Source organism: Heterodontus francisci, chromosome 28 (assembly GCF_036365525.1).
Source record: "Heterodontus francisci isolate sHetFra1 chromosome 28, sHetFra1.hap1, whole genome shotgun sequence".
Taxonomy (NCBI): Eukaryota; Metazoa; Chordata; class Chondrichthyes; order Heterodontiformes; family Heterodontidae; genus Heterodontus; species Heterodontus francisci.
This window is the reverse complement of record NC_090398.1, coordinates 22,049,488-22,075,169: the sequence shown is the minus strand read 5'-3', so window position 1 is coordinate 22,075,169 and position 25,682 is coordinate 22,049,488. Positions and strand designations below refer to the sequence as shown.

General features: G+C 43.6%; 1 protein-coding gene across 7 annotated transcripts in view; it reads left to right on the top strand.

Moving 5' to 3' along the window:
- LOC137385131 (NACHT, LRR and PYD domains-containing protein 3-like) overlaps positions 1 to 25,682 on the top strand; it is a 90,505-nt gene that overhangs the window by 45,688 nt on the left and 19,135 nt on the right. For all 7 annotated transcript variants that reach the window (XM_068059947.1, XM_068059953.1, XM_068059949.1 and 4 more), the window contains 3 exons: positions 1,068 to 1,239; positions 1,345 to 1,410; positions 11,511 to 13,248. In XM_068059947.1, coding sequence (XP_067916048.1) covers positions 1,068 to 1,239; positions 1,345 to 1,410; positions 11,511 to 13,248 — 1,976 coding nt within the window. The remainder of the gene's footprint in view (positions 1 to 1,067; positions 1,240 to 1,344; positions 1,411 to 11,510; positions 13,249 to 25,682) is intronic.

Here is a 25,682-nt window from a genome sequence, read left to right as displayed (position 1 = left end):
TGCCTGTACCCTGTCCCCTCCAGGTCCCATTTCTGATATCACATGTGTGCTCACACACCTAGAATGGCTTCCAACCCTCATGCCTTCAATTTAAAATTCCTATCCTTCTGTTTATATAACTTGATGGCCCCCAGGCTTCCTATCACTGTAACCTCCTTCAGTTCTCGTACCATTGGAATTTTCCATTGCTCTGATACAGTCCTCTCGTGTAACCCTTCCTTCACACCACCACTGGTGGCCAAGCTTTCAGTTATCTTGGGCCCCACGCTCTGAAATTCACTCCTGAAACCGATCCCCATCCCATTCCTTCTTAAAACTTACCTTTTCCTATGTTTTGGTCACCTGTGCCAATTTATCCTGCTCTGTCTCGGGCCCGCTGTCTGATTAAGCCTCTGTGAAGCATCTTGGGTTGTTTCTTGACATTAAAAGTCCTATATTAAATGTAAGTTGGTGATGGAAGTCCTGACTATCCATTGCTGGATATGTTACTGAGGTTTCATACTGGCAGTGGGTGTACAAAGCATTGAATATCTGACATCTCAATTACTGAGGGGAATATGTACGGAGTGATTGGATTTTCAGTATTGTTATTATTGGTCAATTCTCCTGACTGGTAAATCAACAGGGGTTGTTTCTATTGGTTGGTGATAATTTCTCAGACAGTTTTCTCGCTGTTTCCCTCAGTTCAGAATCGTCCTTCCCTGTCACTTGAGTTCTGATTCACTGCTGTTTTATTTCTGAGTAAATCACAAAGTGTGACCGCAGGAAATAAGTGTGAGAAACAAGTGGATCATATTGTCAATCAGTATCTGATGTCATGTTGGATACTGAAGGACAGAGAAAACTAATCCCATTAAAATACTGCAGATTCTCAGTGATTCCTCACTCTCCTAGAACAATACATCTGATTTTGAATTTAGTTTTATCACATTTATTTGCCATTAATGTCTGAATCAAGATGTTTACAGAATATTCAGCCCATGTTCAGAATGGATCAGTACTCGGCCCAGTGACTGCTTTCTGTGCTCAAAACTGAGAATTCAGATATTCATTATTATTCTTTCCAGAAAATCACTGAGCTCGTGGAGAAGGGAAACCGGGCGGACAGTTCCAAACTTCTCCTAAATCTGGTGATGGAGAAAGACTCTCGGGTCCAAAGGCTGATGTGGAAATCCTTTGTGAAAATGTGCCACAGGTTACCAAAGTTGTACAAAATGCTGAAAGAAATACAGGAACTCGGTACGGTAAAATCACACACTGAATTCAACTTCAGATTCAAACACTGCAGAATTTACTATAATATTACACAAATCTGATTTCATGAAAATTAATTGATTTTAACAGATTGTGATTCATTTGATTATATGGACATCGCACGAAGTTTATCTGAAATACCCAGTCACCTGAAAGGTAAGTGATGACATGGAGATTTCAAATTGTTTATTTCACTTCCCAGAATCAGAATGATTGACTGTAGCCGTTTGTTTAAGAGATTGACAGAATCTGGGAATCAGAAAATCAAAGGCTGGAGAAACAAAATTGAACATTGTTTGGATTTGTTGTCAATTCTCAAATATTCTGCGTAGATTCAAGTTACGATTCATATGATTTCTGTCATATCCTGTAAATATGTGAACATTGTATTTCACTTAATCCAGCTGCTGATCATTATTATTTCTGAAATCTTACACACACCTGGCAGGATCCTGATAAACTGTGAATCTTAATACAAACCTCCTGTGTGCTGCACGGATGCTCTGGGTTCACAGTAAAGAGCAGTGCCTTGATCCAGATGTTAAGGGTTCCCTGCACCCCGAGCAATATGTCCCACCAAAATGATGAGCAGGAAGAGACCGGATGGTCCATCAAGCCTACTCCACTCCACGAAGGCTCGACCATTATGGCTAAACACTTCATCCCTCCCTTACGCCTTACCCCCACAGCCAAGAAAAAACATGGAAACACCCAGAGCCAATATGGGAAATTGAGCTCTGTAATATTCCTCTCTGACCCCTCTCAGCCCATCGAAACCAATCCAGGAGATCACATGGACCACATTCTACATGGTGAGATCTCTGCCGCAGTCAGGAACCAGTCCAGCTCCCTCTTGAAGGTATACAGAGAGTCAGCAGCCACCACAGCAGCTGTCAGCACATTCCAGAGGCTCACAATTCTCTGGAAGAGCCATCGAACATCCAGGAAAATACCTAAGGAAGGGGTCATGAAATAACTTACGTAATTTAAATGTGTGTTTGCTGAATCTCCCAATCTGATAAACTGAAAAAAATCTATTAATAGATACTCTATCTAGCCATTCAGTTATTTAATAGACCTCTATCAGGTTGCCTGTTAGTCTGTGCTGCTCTAAAATAAATAGTCCAAGGTCCTTGAGCTTGTCTGAGTAGCTCAGGTTCCTTAAGATAGGAATCATTCCTGTAGATCTCCTCTCGTCTTTTCCAATGACACTATATCATCCATCATGCAGGGGAACCAAAACTGGGCACAGTATCCAGATGTACACGGTATCCAGCGACCTGCACAGTGTCAAAGTGGTGCCTTGTCTTAGATACTGAGTAGTTCTATTAATATAACCCAGTACTTTGGTAGCTTTTGCAATGATTTCTTTATATTGGTCATGAGCCTTCAGTGATCTATGTACAATAACACAAGATCTTTTTTTTTCTCTCATGCTCCCTCATTATTGCTCCCTGCAAATGATACCTGTGTTCTCTGTTGGCATGATTAATATTTGTGGCACTACATTCAACTAAATGAAATGCCATTTGCCATGTGTAGTTAACTCTCTTGGCAAATCTATAATGTTTTTGATCTGATTGCCCTCCACAACCATCTTAACCCTTGCACAGATATTGGTGTCATCTGCAAACCTGTGTCCCATCCTCCCAACACCACTGTCCAGGTCATTAATACAGACTGTGAAAAGTAGCAGGTCTAGGACCACTCACTTGTAACTTGTCTTCACGCTGAACCACATCTGTTAATTACAACATTTTGGCTGCAGGATTGAAGACAAATCCTAATCCAGAGTTTCAAATTTCTACTGATACATCAAGATTCCATCTTCTGAAGTAACCTAGTGTGAGGAATCTTATCAAAGACTTTCTGAAAGTCCAAGTAGACAATGTGTCCAGGATTTCCCTCATCCACCATCCCAATGACTTCCTCAAATAAAAACTCTGCAAAATTAGTTGGGCACAAGCTGTTTTTCTCAGAAGCTCTGTTATGAATTTCTATTGGTCCTTCCCTTTCCAAAAAAAATATAAAGGACATCTATTCTTATTCCATTAGCATCTTCCCAATAAGGGATGTCAGGCTGATAGGCCTGTAGCTCCTGGCTCTGATTTGTCTCCTTTTAAACTGCAGGGAAAGAGGAGAAATGTGAAACATTAAAACGTTATCATTTCACAGCACAGAATGAGACATCAGAATACGTTTGATTGAATCTGAGAATATATGTTAATATTCACACAATAGAATATTAATCCAGGGAGAAATGTGAGGAAAAGACAATGTTCAGGGTGACTGGGAAGTTAGTCATTGGCTAATTTCCAAAAGGCAGTGAAAGAGAGAATCTCATTCTGCTGAAAGAATAATCCTTTAACTTCAGAGTTGTTTGTGAACCCTATGTAATGATGAACAAAAACATATTTTTCATTTTCCAAACCTGCATTATAGGAAACTAGGACCAAAATTAAACGATGCAGTATAATTATTGGGAGAACAGTTCAAATGAACTGTGAATGTTTTCTGCTGTAACATTACACTGAAGTGGGCAGTCGTTCCATTTCTAATTCTAATCCACAGCGTGGTCACCGATATTGATGGATGGAGCATTTCTGACGTCCTGACCCATGGTGTTCATTTTCTTGAGGCTGATGGTTAGGCTAAATTCGTTGCAGGCAGCCTCAATCCTGTCGATGAGTCTCTGCAGACGCTCTTCAGTGTGGGATGTTAATGCAGCATCGTCAGGAAAGAGGAGTTCCCTGATGAGGGCCTTCCATACTTTGGTCTTCGCTCTAAGACGGGCAAGGTTGAACAACCTGCCATCAGAACTTGTGTGGAGGAAAATTCTTTCTTCTGAAGACTTGAACGCATATGAGAGCAGCAGGGAGAAGAAGATCCCAAACAGTGTAGATGCGAGAACACAGCCCTGTTTCACACCACTCAGTATAGGAAAGGGGTCTGATGAGGCACCGCTATACTGAATTGTGCCTTTCATATTGTCATGGAATGAGGTGGTGATACTTAGTAGCTTTGGTGGACATCCAATCTTTGCTAGTAGTTTGAAGATGGTCTTTCGTGAACTAATGTTGTGAATTCCATTGAAACATTTCAATACCAAAGTCTCTTGCCTAAATAAAATATATTAAACTCCCTCTCATCATCTCAACCTAAACTCTGAATAGCTTAAACCATTTTTCAGCATTCTGAAGGGACTGTTCCCTTCGCGACATCCTAATCCGCTCCTTAATCACAGCCAACAACCTTTTCCCTTCCCACAACACCATCTCATCCATGCACTAGAGATGTAACACCTTCCCTTTTACCTATTCCAGTCCCACCATCCAGCGTCCCAAACACTCCTTCCAGGTGAAACAGTGATTTACTTGTACTTTTTTCCAATTTAGTAACTGTATTTGCTGTTCACAATGCAGCCACTTCTACACTGGGGAGTCCAAATGAAGTTTGTGTGACCGCATTGTGGGACACCTTTGATCAGACTGCAAGAGTAACCTTGAGCTTCCAGTTGCCTATCATTTTAATGCTCTGCCTCACTCCAATGCTTAACTTTCTGTCCTGCTCCTGCACTGTTCCAATGAAACACAATTTAAGCTCAAGGCACAGAAGCTCAATTTTCAATTAGACACATTATAACCTTCCAGTCTCAGCACTAAGTTTAACAATTTCAGCTTATAATCTCTGCCACCATTTTTCTGGATGGCAGCAATTGATAATGATGCTGCTGTTCCCATTCACACATCATCTAGATCAGGGTTGTCCATCAAACAGCCGGCGGGCCAGTATCCGGCCCACCAAAGGTTTGTATCGGCCTGCGGCTGTAAACTGTACCCAAGCCGTTCCTCATCCTCACCAGGGCTCCATGACTAGAGTTGCGAGATGTCCATTGTCAGATCATCGTTTAAACTATTGTACTGTCAAATATGACAGCTGACAGCTGCTCACATCAGGAACAGTCGTTTCCCAACAGACTTGAGGTTTTCCGGCGGGTTCTGACATTTTGTTAAAAAAAAGCCCGCCGGAAACCCCCGAGTCTGTTGGGAAATGTTTCTTCCCGATGTCAGCAGCTGTCAGCTGTGAAACTGTCAGTTGTGAAACTGACCGTGATCTTTATTAAAAGAACTAACCAGCCATCTGCGGAGTGTTCCACTCTCTGCAACTGTGTGAGAAAGAGAGGGAGAGAGGTGGGGTGGGGGGACAGAGAGAGGTGGGGTGGGGGGGCACAGAGAGGTGGGGTGGGGGGGCACAGAGAGGTGGGGTGGGGGGACAGAGAGAGGTGGGGTGCGGGGACAGAGGGAGGTGGGGTGGGGGGGCAGAGGGAGGTGGGGTGAGGGGACAGAGAGAGTTGGGGTGGGGGGTGCAGAGGGAGGTGGGGTGGGGGGGGCAGAGGGAGGTGGGGTGGGGGGACAGAGAGAGGTGGGGTGGGGGGACAGAGAGAGGTGGGGTGGGGGGGCACAGAGAGACGTGGGGGGAACAGAGAGAGAGAGGTGAGATCTGAGAGAGAGGGCCAGAGGAAAGGGAGAAAGGGGGAAGAGACCGAGAGAGGGGACAAGGAGAGAGAGAGGGACAGGGGGCGCGGGGAAACAGAGAGCAGGGAACACTAGTCGGGGAAACGGGAAGACTGAGCGGAGAACACTGAGTGGGCAGTGGGGAACATTGGAGACATGGGGGAGGTGGAGAGAGTGGAGTAGAGTTAGAGAGGGGGATAAGAAGACAGAGATGGGGAAAAGGAGATAACGAGGGAGACAGACAGACCAAGAGGGGGAGGGAAAGAGAGACAGAGAGGGGAGAAAAGGGGGAGAGACAGTGAAAGAGTTATTTACTAACGGCACAGAAGGAGATCATTTGGCCCATCGAGTCCTTGCGGTTTCTCCACGGAACTATTCAGCCAGTCCCACTGCCTGGCTCAATCTCCGTATCCCTACAAGGCCATTTCTTTCAGGTGACCATCCAACATCCTCTTGAAGTCATTGTCTCTGCTTCCACCACCCTTGTGAGCAGCGAGTTCCAAGTCATTACCACCCGCTGTGTAAAAAAAGTGCTTCCTCATATTCCCCCTGCACCTTCTGCACAAAACTTTCAATCTGTGTCCCCGAGTGCTAGAGGGGAGGGGTGGGGGGGGGGGGAAGAGAGAACAAGACAAACACTCACACACATACATACATACAGAGCACAGGGATTCTGGGGAGAGAGATCAAGGTTTCTCCTGACAGATGGATATCTATCTAGAATACTCTGCATCGCTGCATCACGTGTGCGGGCAGATATTGACCAGTTATGCAAGCAGATACAGTGCCAGATATGTTGTGAAATCAGTGTTCAATACAGTGATGTGAAAGTAAATCAAGAAATTAGTCTTCTCATTTACAGCTTCTTCACAAAAATGCACATTTGTTTATCAGTAAGATCAATTTTTAATGTCTTTATCTTTCAAAATTTTCTCACTGAACCCAGCCCAAGGCCAGCAAAAATCGTAATACGGCCCTTTGCCTGGAAAGGTTGGACATCCCTTATCTAGACCCACTCAAAAGCAAAATACTGCAGTTGCTGGAAATCTGAAGTAAAATCTGAAAATGCTTTAAATACTCAACAGGTCTGGCAGCATCTGTAGAGAGAGAAACAGAGTTAGCGGGCTGGATTTTACCATCGGGAGACGGGACTTCGCCACTAACATAAAAGTCGGTGGCAAACCCGCTTCTTCCTAGCCTGGGGATCCGACCCACTGGGGTGGCATAAAATTCAGCACAGCGTTTCAGGTTGTGACCTTTCATCTTTTTTTCTTGCCTCATTATCATCTAATTTTGCCTACACCATCGTGCCTTATGTTATTTATTCTCCCTTGCCTCATAACCTATCACAGACTTTCCCTTTTGTTCTTATTCCCCTCTCCTCATTTCCCTGCCTCTGTACTTCTTAATATCTGTTACACCTGTAACTTTTTCCAGTTGAGAAACAGCAATCGACCTTAAACATTGGGTGGAATTTTATGTTCTCCCTGTGGCGGGTTTGGAGGCAGGGAGAACATAAAATCGAGTGGGATGGGGTTGGGCGGGGGGTGGGGGGGATATGGGCGGCAGTGTGGTTCCCGCCACTATCCCGGCTCTGCCAAAATTTAGTCTGAAGCAGGAAGGATTGTGAACGGCCATCCCTACCCGTCACTAACTGAGGCCCTAAACTGTGTAATTAACCCCCAATTAAGGGTCTCTTCCTGCCGCAGACACAATTGCCCGTTTAGCGGGCGGCCCTCTTGTAGCACAAGAAGTACGGTAGGAAAAAGAAGAAAGAGAAATTTTTCCAAAGAGAATTGTAAAAATCCGAACTGATTAATTGTTCCAAAGCAGTTTTTCCCAGTGAAAATCCATTTTTGGGTGCTCAGGTACAGATGATGCAAGGTGGGAGGCCGACCAGGAGATCATTGGAATCGTCGAGTCTGGAGTTAACAAAACCATTGATGAAGGTTTCAGCAGCAAATGAGGTGAAGTGGGGACAGGCAGTCATTGTGATGGTGAGGATATCGGGTCAGAATCTCAGTTAGAGTTCAGATAGGATGCCCAGTGGAACTTATCTCCATTATCTGTTCATCACCCAATGTTAATAATCTAGATAACCTGCCCAATACCTGCTGCAATAACAGTGGAAATGCTGACCACTCACAGTCTGTTCCTAACCCACTGATATCCAATGTCCTATTTCCCATTGCTGCAGAAGATCAGCACCACTGACCATTGTGAAGATTGATCTAATGGAACATCTACTGTTGTAAACTAGGATCATGTGTGGATTTGTAATGAGATGTTTATAGTACAGGGCAGGCCGGATAGTATTAACCATCGGAGGGAAAATATCACCTTCAGAGGAATCTTCAGACTCAGGGAATATGAATTTGACACTTTTTTCAGGAATATTCGCTTTCAAGCGAGGTTTCCATTTACTGAGTTTTAATTCTAATACACACCTCCATTGAATCTGTGAACTAAATATATCTACTCAGTAAAATGGTATTAAATCACAGAGTCACAGAATTGTTACAGTGCAGAAGGAGGCCATTCAGCCCATCGTGTCCACACTGGCTCTCTGAAAGAGCAACTCTGTCAGTTCCAACCCCCCACCTTCTCCCCATAACCCTGCACATTCTACTTTTTCATATAACTGTCTAATTCCCTTTTGAATGCTTCGATAGAACCTGCCTCCACCACATTCTCAGGCATCGCATTCCAGACCAGAACCATTCACTGCGTGAAAAAGTTTTTCCTCATGTCACTTTTGCTTCTCTTACCGAATACTTTAAATCTGTGCCCTCTCGTTCTCGATCCTTTATCAAGTGGGAACAGTTTCTCTCTATCTACTCTGTCCAGACCCCATGATTTTGAATACCTCTGTCAAATCACCTCGCCGCCTTCTCTTCTCCAAGGAAAACATCCTGACTTCTCCAATCTATCTTCATAACTGAAATTCTTCATGCCTGGAAACATTCTCGTGAATCCTTTCTGTACTCTCTCCAATGCCCTCATATATTGCCTCAAGTGCGGTGCCCAGAATTGGATGTAATATTCCAGTTGATGCTGAACAAGTGTCTCCTACAAGTTTAGCATTATTTCCTTGCTGTTGTGCTCTATGCCTCTATTAATAAAGCCCAGGATACTGTATGCTTTATTAACCGCTCTCTCAACCTGTCCTGCCACCTTCAATGGCTTAGGCACATATACACTTAGGTCCTTCTGCTCCTGTACCCTCTTTCGAATTGTACCCTTTATTCTATATTGTCTATCTATGTTCTTCCGAACAAAATGAATCAGTTCACATTTCTCTGCATTGAACATCAGCTGCCATCTGTCTGCCCATTCCACCAACTTGTCTGTCTTTTTGAATTTCTACACTATCCTCCTCACAGCATACAATGCTTCCAAGTTTCGAATCATCTGCAAACTTTGAAATTGTGCCCTGTACACCAAGGTTTAGGTCATTAATATATATCTGGGAAAGCAAGAGTCCCAACACTGATCCCTGGCGAACTCCACTGTAAACCTTCCTCCAGCCCAACAGACATCCATTAACCACCACTCTTTGTTTCCTGTCACTGGGCCAATATCATATCCATGTTGCTACTGTCCCTTTTATTTCATGAGCTACAGGTTGCTCACAAGTCTGTTGTGTGGCACTGTATCAAACACCTTTTGAAAGTCCATGTAGACCACATCAACAGCATTGCCCTCATCAATGCTCTCTGTTATCTTCTCAAAACTTCCCAGCTAGTTAGTTAAACATGATTTCCTTAATTATCTCACATTTGTCCATGTGACTGTTGATTTGTCCGGAATTATTGTTTCTAGAAGTTTTCTCACGACTGAAGTTATACTGACTGTCCTGTAATTGCTGGGCTGATCTTTACACCCTTTTCTGAACAAGAATGTAATGTTTGCAATTTTCCAGTCCTCTGGTACCACCCCCCAGTCTAAGGAAAACGAAAAAATTATGGTCAGTGCCTGTGCGATTTCCACCCTCACTTCCCTCAGTATGCTTGGATGCATCTCATCTGGCCCTGATGCTTTATCCACTTTAGGTACAGACAGCCTATCTAATACTTCCTCTTTATCAATTCTAAACCCCTCTAGTGTCTGACCTATCTCCACTTTCAATATTGCCAGGTTTGCATCTTCTTCTTTGGTAAACACAGATGCAAAATATATATTTAATACCTCAGCTATGCCCTTTGCCTCCATGTGTAAATCCTCTTTCTGGTCCATAATCAGCCCACTCCTCCTTTTACCAACCACCCTTTTACTATTTATTAGGCTATAGAAAATTTGAGGATTTCTTTGAATGCTAGCTTTCAGTCTCTTTTTCATTCTCTCTCTTTGCTTCTCTTATTTGCTTTTTCACTTCCCCTCTGGACCTTCTGTATTCAGCCTGTTCTCAATAGTATTTTCTACCTGGCATCTGTCATAAGCACACTTTTTTCTTTTTTATCTTAATCTCTACCTCTTTTGTCATCCAGGGAGATCTGGATTTGTTTGCTGTACTTCTCCCCTTTGAGGGAACATACAACTGTACCTGAACTATCTCTTCTTTGAAGGTAGCCCATTGTTCAACAACCAGTTTTCCTGCCAGTTTTTGACTCCAGTTTATTTGCCCCAGCTCCATTCTTACCCCATTGAAGTTAGCCTTCCCCCAGTTAATAATTCTCTCAGGTTCCCATCCCCCTGACAATTTAGTTTACACCCTCCCCAACAGCACTAGCAAATCTCCCTGTGAGGATATTCGTCCCAGTCCTGCTAAGATGCAACCCGTCCATCTTGTACAGGTCCAACCTGCCCCAGAACTGGTCCCAATGTCTTAGAAATCTGATGCCATTCCTCCTACACCAGTTCTCCAGCTACATGTTAAATCACTCAATTCTCCTATTCCTATGCTCAATTGCACGTGGGACTGGGAGTAATCCTGAAACTACTGCTTTTGAGGTTCTGCTTTTTAATCTCCTTCCTAGCTCCCTAAAATCTGCTTTCAAGACCTCATCCCATTTCTTCTCTATGTCATTGGTACCATTGTGGACCACGACCTCTGGCTGTTCACCATCCCGCAGATGAATCTCCTGAAGCCTCTCCGTGACGTCCTTGACCCTGTCACCAGGGAGACAACACACGATCCCGGAGTCACATTTAGTGCCGCAGAAACACCTGGATGTTCCCCTAACTAACAAATCCCCTATCACTACTGCTCTTCCACTCTCCTTCCTCCCCTCATGTGCAGTTGAGCCACCTTTGGTGCCACAAACTTGGCTCTGACTGTGCTCCCCCGAGGAACCATTACCATCACAAGTATCCAAAATGGAAAACCGATTAGCGAGTGAGATCATATCAGGGGACTCCTGCACTAACTGCCTTGTTATCTTAGACTGTCTGGCGGTCACCCATTCCCTATTTGCCTGCATAGTTCTAACCTGCAATGTGACCACCTCCCTAAACGTGCTATCCACGTAGTCATCTGCCTCGGGAATGCTCAAAAGTGACTCCAGCTACTGCTGGAGTTCCGAAACCTGGAGCTCAAGCTTCTGGAGCCGGTGACACTTCCTGCAGATGTGTTTGTCTTGGACACGTGCTGGGTCCATGGCTTCTCACATGCCACAAGCTGTACATTCCACTCGGCAGAGCTGCCCTGCCATACCTTAACTTTACAGACTATTTATTTTTTGAGTAATTTTTGTATTAGTACAACTAACATTGAAAACCACTTTCTGTCTGTTCTATTTGAAGATGTTCAACAGAAACACAAGGAAACACTCCGGGTACAAACTGAAACACTGAGAGTGAACACTATCCTAATAAAGGAGAAGGTTAAGATTTTCCAGCTGGTTGATCGATACGCTGAGCTAACGGTCATTTCTACTGTTCGAGATCGGACACTTGTAGAACATGAACTGCTGGCAAGAGGCCGAGACCACGAAGAGTGGAGAAAGAAACATCTCCAGAAAAAACTGGAAAAAATCCGAACTGATCAATTATTACAGAGCAGTTTTTCCCACAGAAAATCCAAATCTGGGATTTCAGCAGCAGTGAGTGGAGTCCCTGGGATTGGAAAAACAACAATGGTACAAAAGATTGTTTATGACTGGGCCACTGGGAAAATATACCCACACTTTCAATTTGTTTTCAGTTTTAAATTCCGGGATTTGAACTCTATTAACTGTAGAATAAACCTGAGGAATCTGATACTGGATCAGTATCCCTACTTTGGGAATATTCTGGGAGAGCTCTGGAAGAATCCAGAGGGATTGCTGTTTATATTTGATGGTTTGGATGAATCCAAGGACACGATCGATTTTGATGACAATCGGAGAAATACAGAACCTCAGTACATATGCACAGATCCCGAATGCTGCTGTGAAGTGTCTGACATTGTGTACAGTTTAATACAGCACAAGCTGCTCCCAGGATGTTCAGTGTTAGTGACCAGCCGTCCCACTGCATTACATTTATTGGAAAAGGCTGAGATCAGTGTCTGGACTGAAATCCTGGGATTTGTTGGTGATGAACAGAAGGAATATTTCAACAAGTTTTTTGAAGATCAGACGGTGGCAGCAGCTGTTTTCAAACACGTGGAGGAGAACGAGATCCTGTACACCATGTGTTACAACCCTTCCTACTGCTGGATCCTCTGTCTGTCACTGGGTCCCTTCTTTACACAAAGAGACAGGAAACAGCAGCAAGTTCCCAAGACCATCACCCAGCTATATTCCTACTATATTTACAACATTCTGAAAAACCATGGCCGAGAGATTGAAAACCCCCATGATGTGTTACTGAAGATCGGTGAGATGGCCTTCACAGGAGTCTCCAGGAAGAAGATTGTGTTTAGAAATGGAGATTTGATCGAGTACAATCTGCAACCTTCCCAGTTCCTGTCTGGATTCCTGATGGAACTTTTGGAGAGAGATGATTCTGTCCAGAGTGTGGTTTACACATTCCCGCACCTCACCATCCAAGAGTTTGTGGCTGCACTCGCACAATTCCTGACTGCAGGTCGCGGGGACATCCGGAATCTCCTCAGTGATGCTCACAGGATGAAGGATGGGAGATTTGAGATATTTCTGCGTTTTGTTGCTGGTCTCTCCTCCCCACAGGCAGCTCGACCCCTGGAGGAGTTTCTGGGTCCATTTATTCGTCAAACAACCTGTCGAGTGATTGACTGGGTGAAGGAGAAGGTTGAAGGAGCGATTGGAAACACAGAGAGTGAAACTGGTAAAAGGAAGCTCCTGAACACATTGCACTACCTGTTTGAGTCTCAGAATAAACCACTGGCTCGTGTCACAGTGGGATCTGTGGACACACTTACATTTAATGGATTGCAACTGACCCCAATTGACTGTGCCGTCCTGTCTCACGTTATTGGTCTCTGTGATACCATTAAAAAAAATGATCTAGAGTACTGCAACATTCCATTTGAAGGACTCCAGAGGCTGGGACCCGTACTGCACAAATGCCAGGAGTTGAGGTAACTGTTTATTTGGCTCTAACTGTTTGGGTGAATTGTAGAACAGTCACAGATTGTGTTGTTGCTCTGTAATGAAGGGAAAGAAACAGTTCAGTTAAACCAGAGAGAAACAGATTCAACACAACGATGACGAATAATAAGAGGATTGTTTAATTTTACCATCAGGACTGGAAAATCTAAAATGGATCCTTGTGAACCATTAGGGATTTTACAATCTGTATGGAATCAGTAAATACAGGTCACTGAAAGGGTCTGATAATTTAATTACAATAAATCATCATTAATAAGGCTGGACAGCAGAATGTAAATATAAAATATAAACCAGCAGTACAGAAAATTAATGTCAAATATTTTCCACATCCAGCATTTTAACTAGAAACAGGACAGAAACTCGAGTTTAAATAATTAACATTAGATATTTAATCCAATCCCATGCAGGATGTGTATGTCGAGGGAGACGTTCCCTGGATTGGGAGTATTGGGGAAAACAGGAATTATTTTAGCTGTAAATGTTGAGAATTATTCATAGTTCTGAACTCTAAGTAAAGAGTGACATTTGGGAGGTTAAACCCGCTGATAAAAAGACTCCAATCTAACGTGTTGTGGGGTATTAACCCCGGAGTGCAGACACACACCGGTCAGCGGTGGGGTCTCACAGCTCCTGGGAAAAACCCGGGGCCTGAACCCGGGAATTTCCCAAAATCCGTCCCCTGTGTGTGAGGTCCCAATCTGGGAGGGAACTTGCGAAAATTCCCCAAAAACTACACTTGAAATTAATGTAGCACCGGTTTAATGGGGAATAAAGTGAGAGACTCCCCTCCCCTGTAAAATAGGAGCACAGGCACATTTAAAACTTACAATGGGACAGAATCAATTCTCCTTGTTATATAAAATCCTGGGGGAATGGATTTTACAACAGCAGTTAGCACCATTTCACAATATAACTCACCCCAGGTATTATACAGATTGATCTACTGTGCAGAGTAAAAAGTACAGGAAATCACCGTTTTATCATTTAATTCAGGGGAAATCACCCCATTCCCATAAAATCCAGGATTTAAGAAGTGACAGAAATGAGACCATTTTCCCCAAATATGTCAAGGCTGGTCACTAAGCTCCAGCAGGGGTCCAACATCTTCCTGGTGCCACGGCATTTTACCAGCAGCAGTGGCGCTGCCACCCACCGGGCAGCCAGTTGAGGCAATTAAGTGCCCAATGAAGAGGCACCTCCCACCCTCACTGATATGGGGAGAGCGCCAGGTAAATCCTCCTTTATGGCTGCTCCATGGTCCATGAAGAGGCTTCCTGTCCACAATAGCCACCCTCGTGGCTACAGCACCAATGATAGTAGAGGAATTTCCCCCTCCTCCCGATCACCGAGGCCTGCCTGCCTGGCTCCGGTGGAGTTGAAGTCTGAATTGGCTGCTGCTGATAAAATGCTGCCCCAGGGTCCCACCACCCACTGGCACGGGGTCAGGTCTCACTTTCGATCCTGGTGGCAGGATTTCTTTGCTTCTGATAAAATTCAGTCCTAATTCTCCATAGACATCCCGTGTGGTTTTCTGTTGGATTGTTTTTGTGATCTCCTCATGGACTGTCTACTCGAACTTGCTGAAATCCTGGTTTTATTATCTTGCTGGAAAAATACAGTTTATACTTTTCCACACACTCTCCCTCTTTCTCACAGTTTCAAATAGATTGTTACTACAACATCTGATGCTTACAGCAGCTTCTCACAGATTTTCAAGTCCTTGAAACTGTCTTATCTTTAAATTTCTAGACAGTCTGCTGAATAAGACATTTCAAATGCAGTCACCCTTACCATCATGCTGTTGATCAGTCATAAAACTGGCATTGAAAAATCCAAAATCCTTCAGGTGTATGGTTCCCAGCTTAGGTTTGCGCAGTGATTGGTGGACCAGACCAGGAATGCATGTAATTATGAAAAGGACATTTACTTTCACCTTCTCTTGACACCAACATACCTCGTCCACATTTGCAGCCATGTTCCAGACACCTGGGGAACTACTTCGGCTCAATTGACAACCTTCCTTCCTGCAGCTGCCAACTGTGCTTTTACTGAAGGGTGACACTCAATCTCAGGTACAACCACCCTCCTTTAGTGCACTTCCTGCATGAACTCCAACTCTTTAACATCAAAGGACATCGTGCTGCCCACATGTCTCCACTGTGTCATTATGTACAATGAAAACTTCCCCTTTTGTAAAAAGCTACAGACCTTTAAGAACTGCTGTCGGACTGGATTTTGCCAGCACTCGCCCAGTGAGCTACAGGTCAAGCTTTCTTGATAAAGTTTTCCTATTTTTACTCTTACAACATGAAGAGTTTTGATCGAGTAGATCGGGAGTAACTGCTTCCACTGGCTGGAGAAGCAATAACCAGAAGACACTGGTTTAAGATAATTGGCAACAGAATCAGCGGGAAGATGAGGAGAATTTTTTTTTACCAAGTCACAGAATAGTTAGTGCAGAAGCAGGCCGTTCAGCCCAACATGTCCGCACTGGCTCTCTGAAAAAGCAACTCCCTCAGTTCCATTCCCCTGCCTTCTCCCCATAGCCCTGAACATTCTTCCTTTTCACATACCTGTCTAATTCCCTTTTGAATGCTTCAATTGAACCTGCCTCCACCACATTCTCAGGCAGCGCATTCCTGACCTTAACCACTGGCTGGCTGAAAAAGTTATTACTCATGTCACTTTTGTTTCCCTTACCAAATACTTTAAATCTGTGCCCTCTCGTTTTCGATCCTTTCACGAGTCAGAACAGTTTCTATCTACTCTGTCCAGACTCCTCATGATTTTGAATACCTCTATCAAATCACCTCTCCGCCTTCTCTTCTCCAAGGAAAACAGTCCTGACTTTCCCAATCTATCTTCATAACTAAAATTCCTCATCCCTGGAAGCATCCTTGTGAATCTTTACTGTATTCTCTGCAATGCCCTCATGTCTTTCTAATTTCATTTTAAAACAGTAAGGTTTACTACTGAGGTTAATACTATTGGTAATATTTTATTATTGGTAGAGGATATTAATAGTGGTAATGTAGATTAGTATTGGTAAGTGGACATCACAGGGAAGCAGGTAGGTAATTGGCTGGGTGAGACTTCGGAGCTGCAAACAGCACAAGAGGGGAGAGAACGCGGCGAGGCACAGGGAGCTGGTGAGTATCTGGTGGATTTTTTCTCACTTTATTATTTTCTTGTTTCTGCTGATTTTTCTTTTTCTCTATGTACTGAGAAGGGCAGCGGCGGCGGGAGATTAAAAAAACAGCAGCAGAGAGCCCCTTCTACTTGTCTCGACCTATCAGTGTGACATCACAGGAAAACAGGTAAGTGATAGGTGGGTATCTCGTCCGTGTCTGATTTTGGCCAAGTGGTTTAACTCGAGAGACGTTATTCTGGCTGAAGATTACAGTTAAGAAATTCACTTTTGAAATATATTTTAACATCTAAATTAATTAATTAACAAGAATAGAGATGGCTGGGCAGGCAATGTGTTGCAGCTGTACTATGGGGGAGCTGGTGGATGCTGGTGTGATCCACATTGGCCACATCTGCAGCAAGTGTTTGCTGCTAGAGGACCTTTGGGAACAGGCTATTTTAGATTTAGTAATGTGTAATGAAGTAGGATTAATAAGAGATATCGTAGTTAAGGATCCTCTAGTGGATAGCAATCACAATATGGTAGAATTTCAAATTTAGTTTGAGGGTGAGCAGGTCACCCAGAGGTCTCAAACCAGTGACCTCAACTTAAACAAGGACAATTACAGAGGTATGAAGAAAGAGCTGTCTAAAGTGGGCTGGGAAAATAGACGAAGGGGAAGGTCAGTGGATGAGTAGTGGCAGACATTTAAGCAGATATTTCATTACGTTCAGCAAAAATTTAACCCGGTAAAAATAAAAGAACTCGACGAGAAGGATGAACCACCTGTGGTTAACAAATGCGGTCAAGGAGAGTATCCAATCCAAAACTAAGGCATACAAATCGGCGAAAACGAGTGGTAGGCCAGAGGATTGGGATTTTTTTAGGAACAAGCAGCAGATGGCTAAAAAGCTAACAAAGAGGGAGAAAATTGATTATGAAAGTAAATTGGCAAGAAATATAAAAACAAACAGCAAGAGCTTCTACGGGTATATAAAAAGAGAGTAGCTAAAATGAGCGTGGGACCCTTGGAGGATGCAACTGGAGAATTGATAACGGGGAACAGGGAAATGGCAGATAATTTAAACCAATAATTTGCATCGGTCTTCACGGTGGAGGATACTATAAACATCCCACAGATATCAGATAAGTAAGGAGCGAATGGGAGGGAAGATCTTTTAACAGTGTCTATCATGACAGACAAAGTATTTGACAAACTAATGCGACTAAAGGCAGACAAGTTGCCGAGACCTGATGGCCTGCATCCAAGGGTTTTAAAGGAAGTGGTTGCAGAGATAGTGGAGGCATTGGTCGAAATATTCCAGAACTCACTGGATTCCAGGAGGGTCCAAGTGGATTGGAAAACCGCTAATGTGACACACCTGTTCAAGAAGGGAGGGAGACAAAAAGCAGGAAACTATAGGCCAGTCAGCCTAACATCGGTCGTTGGGAAAATGCTAGTGTCCATTATTAAGGGAGAAATAGCAGGACATTTAGAAAAGCTTAACGTAATCAAACAGAGTCAACCTGGTTTTGTGAAAGGGAAATCATGTTTGGCAAATTTGCTAGTGTTCTTTTGAGGACATAATAAACGGAGTTAATAAAGCAGAACTGGTAGATGTATTTGGATTTTCTGAAGGCATTCAATAAGGTGGCACATAAAAGATTATTGCACAAGATAGGAACTGGTGGTATTGAGGGAAGAGAATTCCTAACACTAACAACCCTCGGAGAAGAAGTTCCTCCTCATCTCCGTCGTAAATGGGAGGCCGCTTAGTTTGAAACTGTGCCCCCCCCACCCAGTTCAAGATTCCCCACGTGGGGAAGCATCCTCTCAGCATCTACCCTGTCAAGTCTCCTCAGATTCTTATACTTTTCAATAAGATCACATCTCAATATTTTAAACTCCAACTTGGTCACCTTTTCTCATCAGACAAACCCCTCATTCCAGGAATCGGTCTTTCTAGTCCATCCGGCCGAGCTATTTTCACCCGTCCATTACCTCCAGCATCTCCACTTCTGCTAATTTGTCAGCACCATCTTCCTTAGCAGACACCAATACAAAGTACTGATTAGGGATTTTAACCTTGTCCTGTGTCTCTAAACATATATCACATTCTTAGTTACTAATAGACCCTACCCTGCCTCTGACTACCTGCTTACCATTTACATGCTTGTAGAGATTTTTGGATTACCTTTTATATTAACTGCCATTCTATTGTCACATTCTTGTATTTGTGCTGGTTCTCTCATGAAGAATCCAGCTGACATGAATCATACACCCTTTTCTTGTTTCAGTACATTCTCTATCTCGTTCATCATCCCAGGAGTCCTGGCTTTGGTTCCACTAACTTTTACCCTTGTTGGAATGGACTGAACCTGTACCTGAAACATCTCCTCCCATTGGAGACTGCTGAGAATGACAACACATTGGAGAGCAGTCCAGACCATGGCACCAATGAGCAAGAGACTGCACAGGGGGAACAGCAAAGTGTAGGAATGCAGTGGTTATAGGAGATTCCATAGTCAGGTATTTCTGTAACCCTCATTGTGAGTCCCACATGGTGTGTTGCCTCCCTAATGCCGGGGTAAAGGAGAGAGTGTAGAATAGTTTACAGAGGGAAGGAAGCGAGCTAGAAGTTGTGGTACACATCAGTACCAACGACAGAGAGAGGGCAAGTATTGAGGTCCTATAGTCTGATTTTCAGGAGCTCGGGAGAAAGTTAAAAAGTTAGACCTCGAAGGTAATAATCTCTGGATTAGTCCCACACCAGTAAGGGTAGAAATCAGAAGTTAGGGAGCATCAATACGTGGCTTGAAGCATGGTGCAGGAGGGAGGGCTTCAGATTCTTGGAGCATGGGGACCAGTTCTGGGGCAGGAGGCACCTATTCAAAAAGGGACAGGTTCCACCCCAACAGGACTGGGACCAATGGCCGTGTGGGGATGTTCACTAGTGCGGTTGTGGAGGGTTTAAATTAAAGTGGCAGGAGGATGGTCACCAGTTTATAGAAGTAGAATAGAGGAATAAGGTACATAAAGGAGTGAGTGTATTGGATTGTACTAGAGAAGGAAGTAGTACCATATTAGATACAAACATACGCCTGAGCAGGTGGAGTCGACCATTCGGCCCCTCGAGCCTGTTCCACCATTTGATAAGATCATGATTAATTTGATTGCGGCCTCAACTCTACTTTCCTGTCTAGCTGCTATAATCTTTGACACCCCTGTCAATCAATAATCTGTCGAACTCAGCCTTAAAAATATTCAATGACCCTCCCTCCACTGCTCTCTGGAGAAGAGAATTCCACAGACGAACAACCTGATGGGAGACCCCTTATTTTTAAACTGTGTTCCCTAATTTTAGTCTCTCCCACAAGGGGAAATATCTTTTCACCATCCACCTGTCAAGTCCCCTCAGGATCTTCTATGTTTCAATAAGATCACCTCTCATTCTTCTAAACTCCAATGAATACAGACCCAACCTGTCCAACCTTTCCTCATATGATAACCCCTTCATCCCAGGAATCAGTCGAGTGAACCTTCTCTGAACTGTTTCTAATGCAATTATATCCTTAAGGGGACAAAAACTGAATGCAATACTTCAGATGTGGTCTCGCTAACACTCTGTACAACTGTAGCTAAGCTTCCCTACTTTTATATTCTATTCCCCTTGCAATAAACAACAACATTCCATTTCCTTCCTAATCACTTGCTGTTCCTGCAGACTAACTTTGTGAATCATGTACCAGGACACCCGGATCCCTCTGTACTGCAGAGTTCTGCAATCTCTCTCCATTTAAATAATATACTGCTTTTCAATTCTTCCTGCCAAAGTGGACAAGTCCACATTTTCCCACATTATACTCCATCTGCCAGTTTTTTGCCCACTCACTTAACCTGTCTATATCTCTTTGTAGACTCTTTATGTCCTCTTCACAACTTACTCCCCTGCATATCTTTGTGTCATCAGCAAATTTATCAACCATAGATTTAGTTAAGAGCAGACAATAACAACAGCTGATATTTACCTTGCACCTTTAATGTAATAAAATGACCCAACGCACTTCGCAGGAGTATTATAAAACAAGGTAGGACAGTGAACCATATACATGTGTCAGCTGTGGCTCAGTTGGTCGCACTCTCGCTTCTGAGTTACAAGTTTCAGATTCAAATCCCTCTCCAGGGCTTGAACAAAAATCAAGACTAACACTGCAATGCAGTACTGAGGGAACACTGCACTGTCAGAGGTACTGTCATTCACATGAGATGTTAAACCGAGGTCCCATCTACCAGCTTGGGTGGATGTAAAAGATTCTATGGCACTATTTTGAAGAAGAGCAGGGGGATTTTCCCTGGTGTCCTGGCCAATCCTGGCCCTCAATCAACATCGCAGAAACAGATTGTCTGTTCATTATCACATTGCTGTTTGTGGGTGTTTGCTGTGTGTAAATTAGCTGTCACACTTCCTACATTACAACAGTGATTACACTTCAAAAATACTTCAATGCCTGTAAAGTGCTTTGAGACGTCCGGTGGTTGTGAAAAGCGCCATAGAAATGTAAGTCTTTTTCTTTATATGGAGATAATAGATCAGGTGACCAAAAGCTTGGTTAAAAAGTAGGTTTTAAGGAGTGTCTTATTGGAGGAAAGTGGTCTGGAGCTTGGGGCCTGGAAAACTGAAGGTCACCAATGGTGGAGCGATTAAAATCAGGGATGTACAAGAGGCCAGAATTAGAGGAGCACAGATATCTCGGAGAGTTGTGGGTCTGGAGGAGATTACAGAGATAGAGAGATTAAGAAGGATTACAAGGAATACAAAGACATGTTTAGACATGTGTGTATAAACACAAAGTGTGGTGAATAAGTTTGTTGAACTACAAGCACAAACAGCATGTGGGAATATGAAATAAAAACAAAGTGCAGTAAATACTCAGCAGGTCTGGCAGCATCTGTGGAGAGAGAAGCAGAGTTAACGTTTCAGGTCTGTGACCTTTCATCAGAACTGATGTAAAGATAGGGAAGGATAAAAGGGAAGTGTGGTGACAGTACTGATTAGGGAAGACATTGTCCCTCTGTCCCTCCACACTCTTTAGAACTATGACATTAAGTCTATATTGCCTCTCCCTCCCCATTCTGCCAAAATGCATCACCTCACACTTCACTGTGTTAAATTCCATCTGTCACTTGTCTGCCTATATTACTAGTCTATCTCTGCCCTGTTGCAGTCGATTGGTGACATCCTCACGGTCTGCTACATCTCCGAGTTTGGTATCAACAGTAAATTCTGAAATTTTACTCCGTTCCAACATCCAAGTCATTTATATATGTCACAAATAAAATCAGTGCACCAGCACTGACCCTTGGGGAACATCAATGTCTCCCATCCAGCAGTCTGATAAACAGCCATTTTAACACCACTCGCCGTTTTCCATCCTTAAGCTAGATTTTTTTGTCCAAGTTGACGAGGCTGTTTCTGTTCCAGGAGCCCTGATTTTTTTTAACCAGCCTTTTATGTGGAACTTTGTCAAAATCTATTTGAAAATCTAATCTCGTGAATGTTCACCAAATTCCCCTCATCAACCTTCTCTCTTACATCATTAAAAACATTCAGTTAGATTAGTCAAACATGATCTGCCTTTTACAAATCCGTACTGACTCTCCTTAATTAACTCAAACCTCTCCAAATACCTGTTAATTTTTTCCCTGATTATTGGTTCCAAAATCTTACCCAACACAGTTAAACTGACTGGTCTGTTGTTACTACACATGTTCTTACACCCTTTTTAAAACAAGGGTGTCACATCTGCCACTCTCCAATCCTCTAGCACCTTCCCCATATCTAGGGAAGATTGGAGGTTTATGGCAAGCCCTTCCATATCTCCCACCCCCACTTCCTTAAGCAACCTGGATGCAAGACATCCAGACCAGGTGACATATGCACTCTAAGCAGAGACGGCCTTTCCAGTAAATCCTGCCTATCAATTTTCACCCCATCCATTACCCCTACCATCTCCACTTCAACCGGTATTTTGTCACATTTCACTTCCTCAGTAAACACCAATACGAAGTATTCATTTCATGTTCTAGCCTTGCCCTGCACCTCCAAGCACATATCACCCTCTTTGACCTTAAGAGGCCTCACCCCACATCTTACTACCCCCTGAAGCCCTTAAGGTGATTGGTAGAAGGATTAGAGGGGACATGAGGGGAAACGTTTTCACCCAGAGGGTGGTGGGTGTCTGGAATTCACTGTCAGGAATGGTGGTGGAGGCAGAAACTCTCAATTCTTTTAAAAGGTACCTGGACATTTTCAAAGGGCAGCCAGTTCTGCCGGTGGATTTGAATTTTAAAGAAGTATCTCCGCCCCCAAAATTTACCAAATAAAATTGTAACGCCCCATCCCCACCCCCAATAAGAATTACATTAAGTATTTTCCCTTTCCCCGCACACAACACTTGCCTTTGAAATGTGACCTTCCACCCCCAGACTGTACAAAGTTTAAAGTTCACCCCTTCCCACAATTCCCTGTACTGATGATGATTATTTGACCTGTCCTCCCATCACCGCCTCCCCCCAGCCCCCCCACACTAAAAATCTTAATTTCACCCCCCTCACCCCGCACCAGTGTCCTGCCTGTTTTACCCAGACGGGGAAGTGAAGGTGTGGGAGTGCCGGTTGCCGCACTGGAGATCGTGGCAGGCCCGGAAGATTCGAGGTAAGTTTATTTAAATCTATTCATTAAAATATTTAAATACAGGTCCTGTTGCCCAGCGGCGGGGTGCAGTCACAGGGCCTTGCAGCCACCAGGAGGATCAGGCCGGGCCCTCCGGGAGTCGGCCTCCACGATGAGCCTCTGCCAGAAGTATCGTCTGCATCCCCTGCCACGGAGCCTGAAATCAGGGGCTCAGTAAAATCCAGCCCATTGTGTTTGGCCTGGTTCGCGCTTGAAGAATTCACCTGACATGCTTCATACACCCTTTTTTTTGTTTCCTCATATTCTCTATCTCCCTCATTATTCAAGGGGCCCTGGCTTTGGTTCCCCAACCTTTCCAGCTTGTTGGAATGTACTTAGCCCACACCTGAAACATCTCCTTCTTAAAGATCACCCATTGTTCCATTACCGTTTTTCCTATTAGTCTTTGGTTCCATTTTGCCCTGGCTAGATCCCCTCTCATCACATTGAACTTGTCCATCTTTCACTACTTTAGATTGTTCCTTGCTCTTCTCCATGACTAATCTAAAGCCTATGATACAATGATCACTCTTCCCCAAGTGTTCCCCCACAGATACTTGGTCCACCTCATTCCTCAGCACCAGATCCACCAATGCCTCCTTCCTAGTTGGACCGAGAACATACTGGGTAAGGAAATTAACCTGAAAACATTTCAGAAATTCCTAACCCCTCCTTTCCCTTTACTCTAACATTATCCCAATCGATGTTTGGGAAATTAAAGTTCCCCCAATATCACCACTGTATAGTTCTCACACATCTCTGTGATTTCCCTGCAGATTTGCTCCTTTATTTCTCTCTGTCACTATTCCGAGGCCCGTAGATTACCCCGAGTCATGTGATCTAATTTTTTCTCAACTCTAACCAAACGTATTCTATCCTTATTCCCTGAAGATCATCCTCTCTTTTCAACACGACAATGTCTTCCCTAATCAGTACTGCCATACACCTCCCTTTTCCCATTCACTATCTTTTCTGAACACGTTGTATCCGTAAATATTAAGTGCCGCGTCCTCACCATTTTTAAGCCATGTTTCTGTTATTGCCAGTACATTATATTCCCACACAGGTGTTAGTGCTTGTAGCTCATCAACCTTATTCACAGCACTGTACATTTCTAAACATGCATTCTGAACCTGTATTCCCTGTCGTCCTTAGTCAGGTCCTATTTAATATGGTACTACATCCTTCTGTGGTACTATCCAACACTCTCACTACTTTAAGCACCTTATTCTACACTTTTCTACTTTATATGATGTTGCCTGCCCCCACCAATTTAGTTTAAAGCCTCTCCAACTACACTAGTGAACCTCCCCGCAAGGACATTGGTCCCAATCCTGCTGAGGTGAAACCTGTCGCTTTTTAATAGGTGTCTCCTGTCCCAGATCCCAATATCCCAATAATCTGAAGCCCTCTTGCATCATGTCTCGAGCCACACATTGATCCTCTCTTTCTTTCTATTTCTACTTTCACTGCTGCGTGGCACTGGGAGTAATCCAGAGATTCCTAACTTTGAGGTCCTACTTTTTAACTTCCTCCCTAGCTCCTGAAAATCAGACTGTAGGACCTCAATACCTGCCCTCTCTATGTCGTTAGTACCGATGTGCACCACAACGTCTGGCTCATCCCCTTCCCCCGACAGAATGTTCTCCGTGATGTCCTTTACTCTAGCACCAGGGAGGTAACACATCATACAGGACTCACGAATCTGAATTCGCTGTTTGATTTGTGGGTGATTTGATGGTCTCTAGTTTTGCTCTTCCCCACAAGTGGAGACATTCTCCCTGTGTCTCCTCTATCGAAACCTTCAGTACTTTTAAACACCTCTATTCGGTCACCCCTCAGCCTGCTGTTTTTTCAGAGAAAAGAGATCAGCCTGTTCATTCCCTCCTGATCGGTATTCCCTACATTTCTGGTATCATCCTTGTAAATATTTTACACCCTCTCCAGTGCCTCCATTTCTTTTTTATAATATGGTGAACAGAATTGTCTGCAGTATTCCAGGTGTGGTCCAACCAGGGTTTGACACAAGTTTAGCATAACTTCTATACAAAGAACAGTACAGCACAGGAATAGGCCATTCGGCCCTCCAAGCCTGCGCTGATCTTGATGCCTGCCTAAACTTCTCAATTCTAATCCCCAGGAATAAACCTTAGTGCTTAGTTTGCTGTTAACCTGTGTAACTACATTTAGTGGTTTGTGTATTTCTACTCCCAGATCCCTTACCTCCTCTGCCCCATTTAGATTCTTATTTTGTAAGTAATATGTAACCTCTTTACTTTTCTTTCCAAAATGTAATACCTCACATTTATCTATGTTGATATTAATTTGTCAATTACATGTCTATTCTGCAAGTTTGTGAATATCTTCATGTAATTTGTTGCTATCCTCCTCAGATTAACTATCCCCCAACCCCAAGTTTGGTGCCATCTGAAGATTTAGAAATTGGGTTTTTGATTCCAAAGTCTAAATCATTAATATAAATTGTAAAACAGTGATCCCAGCACTGATCCATGTGGAACATCACTTTCCACCTTCTGCC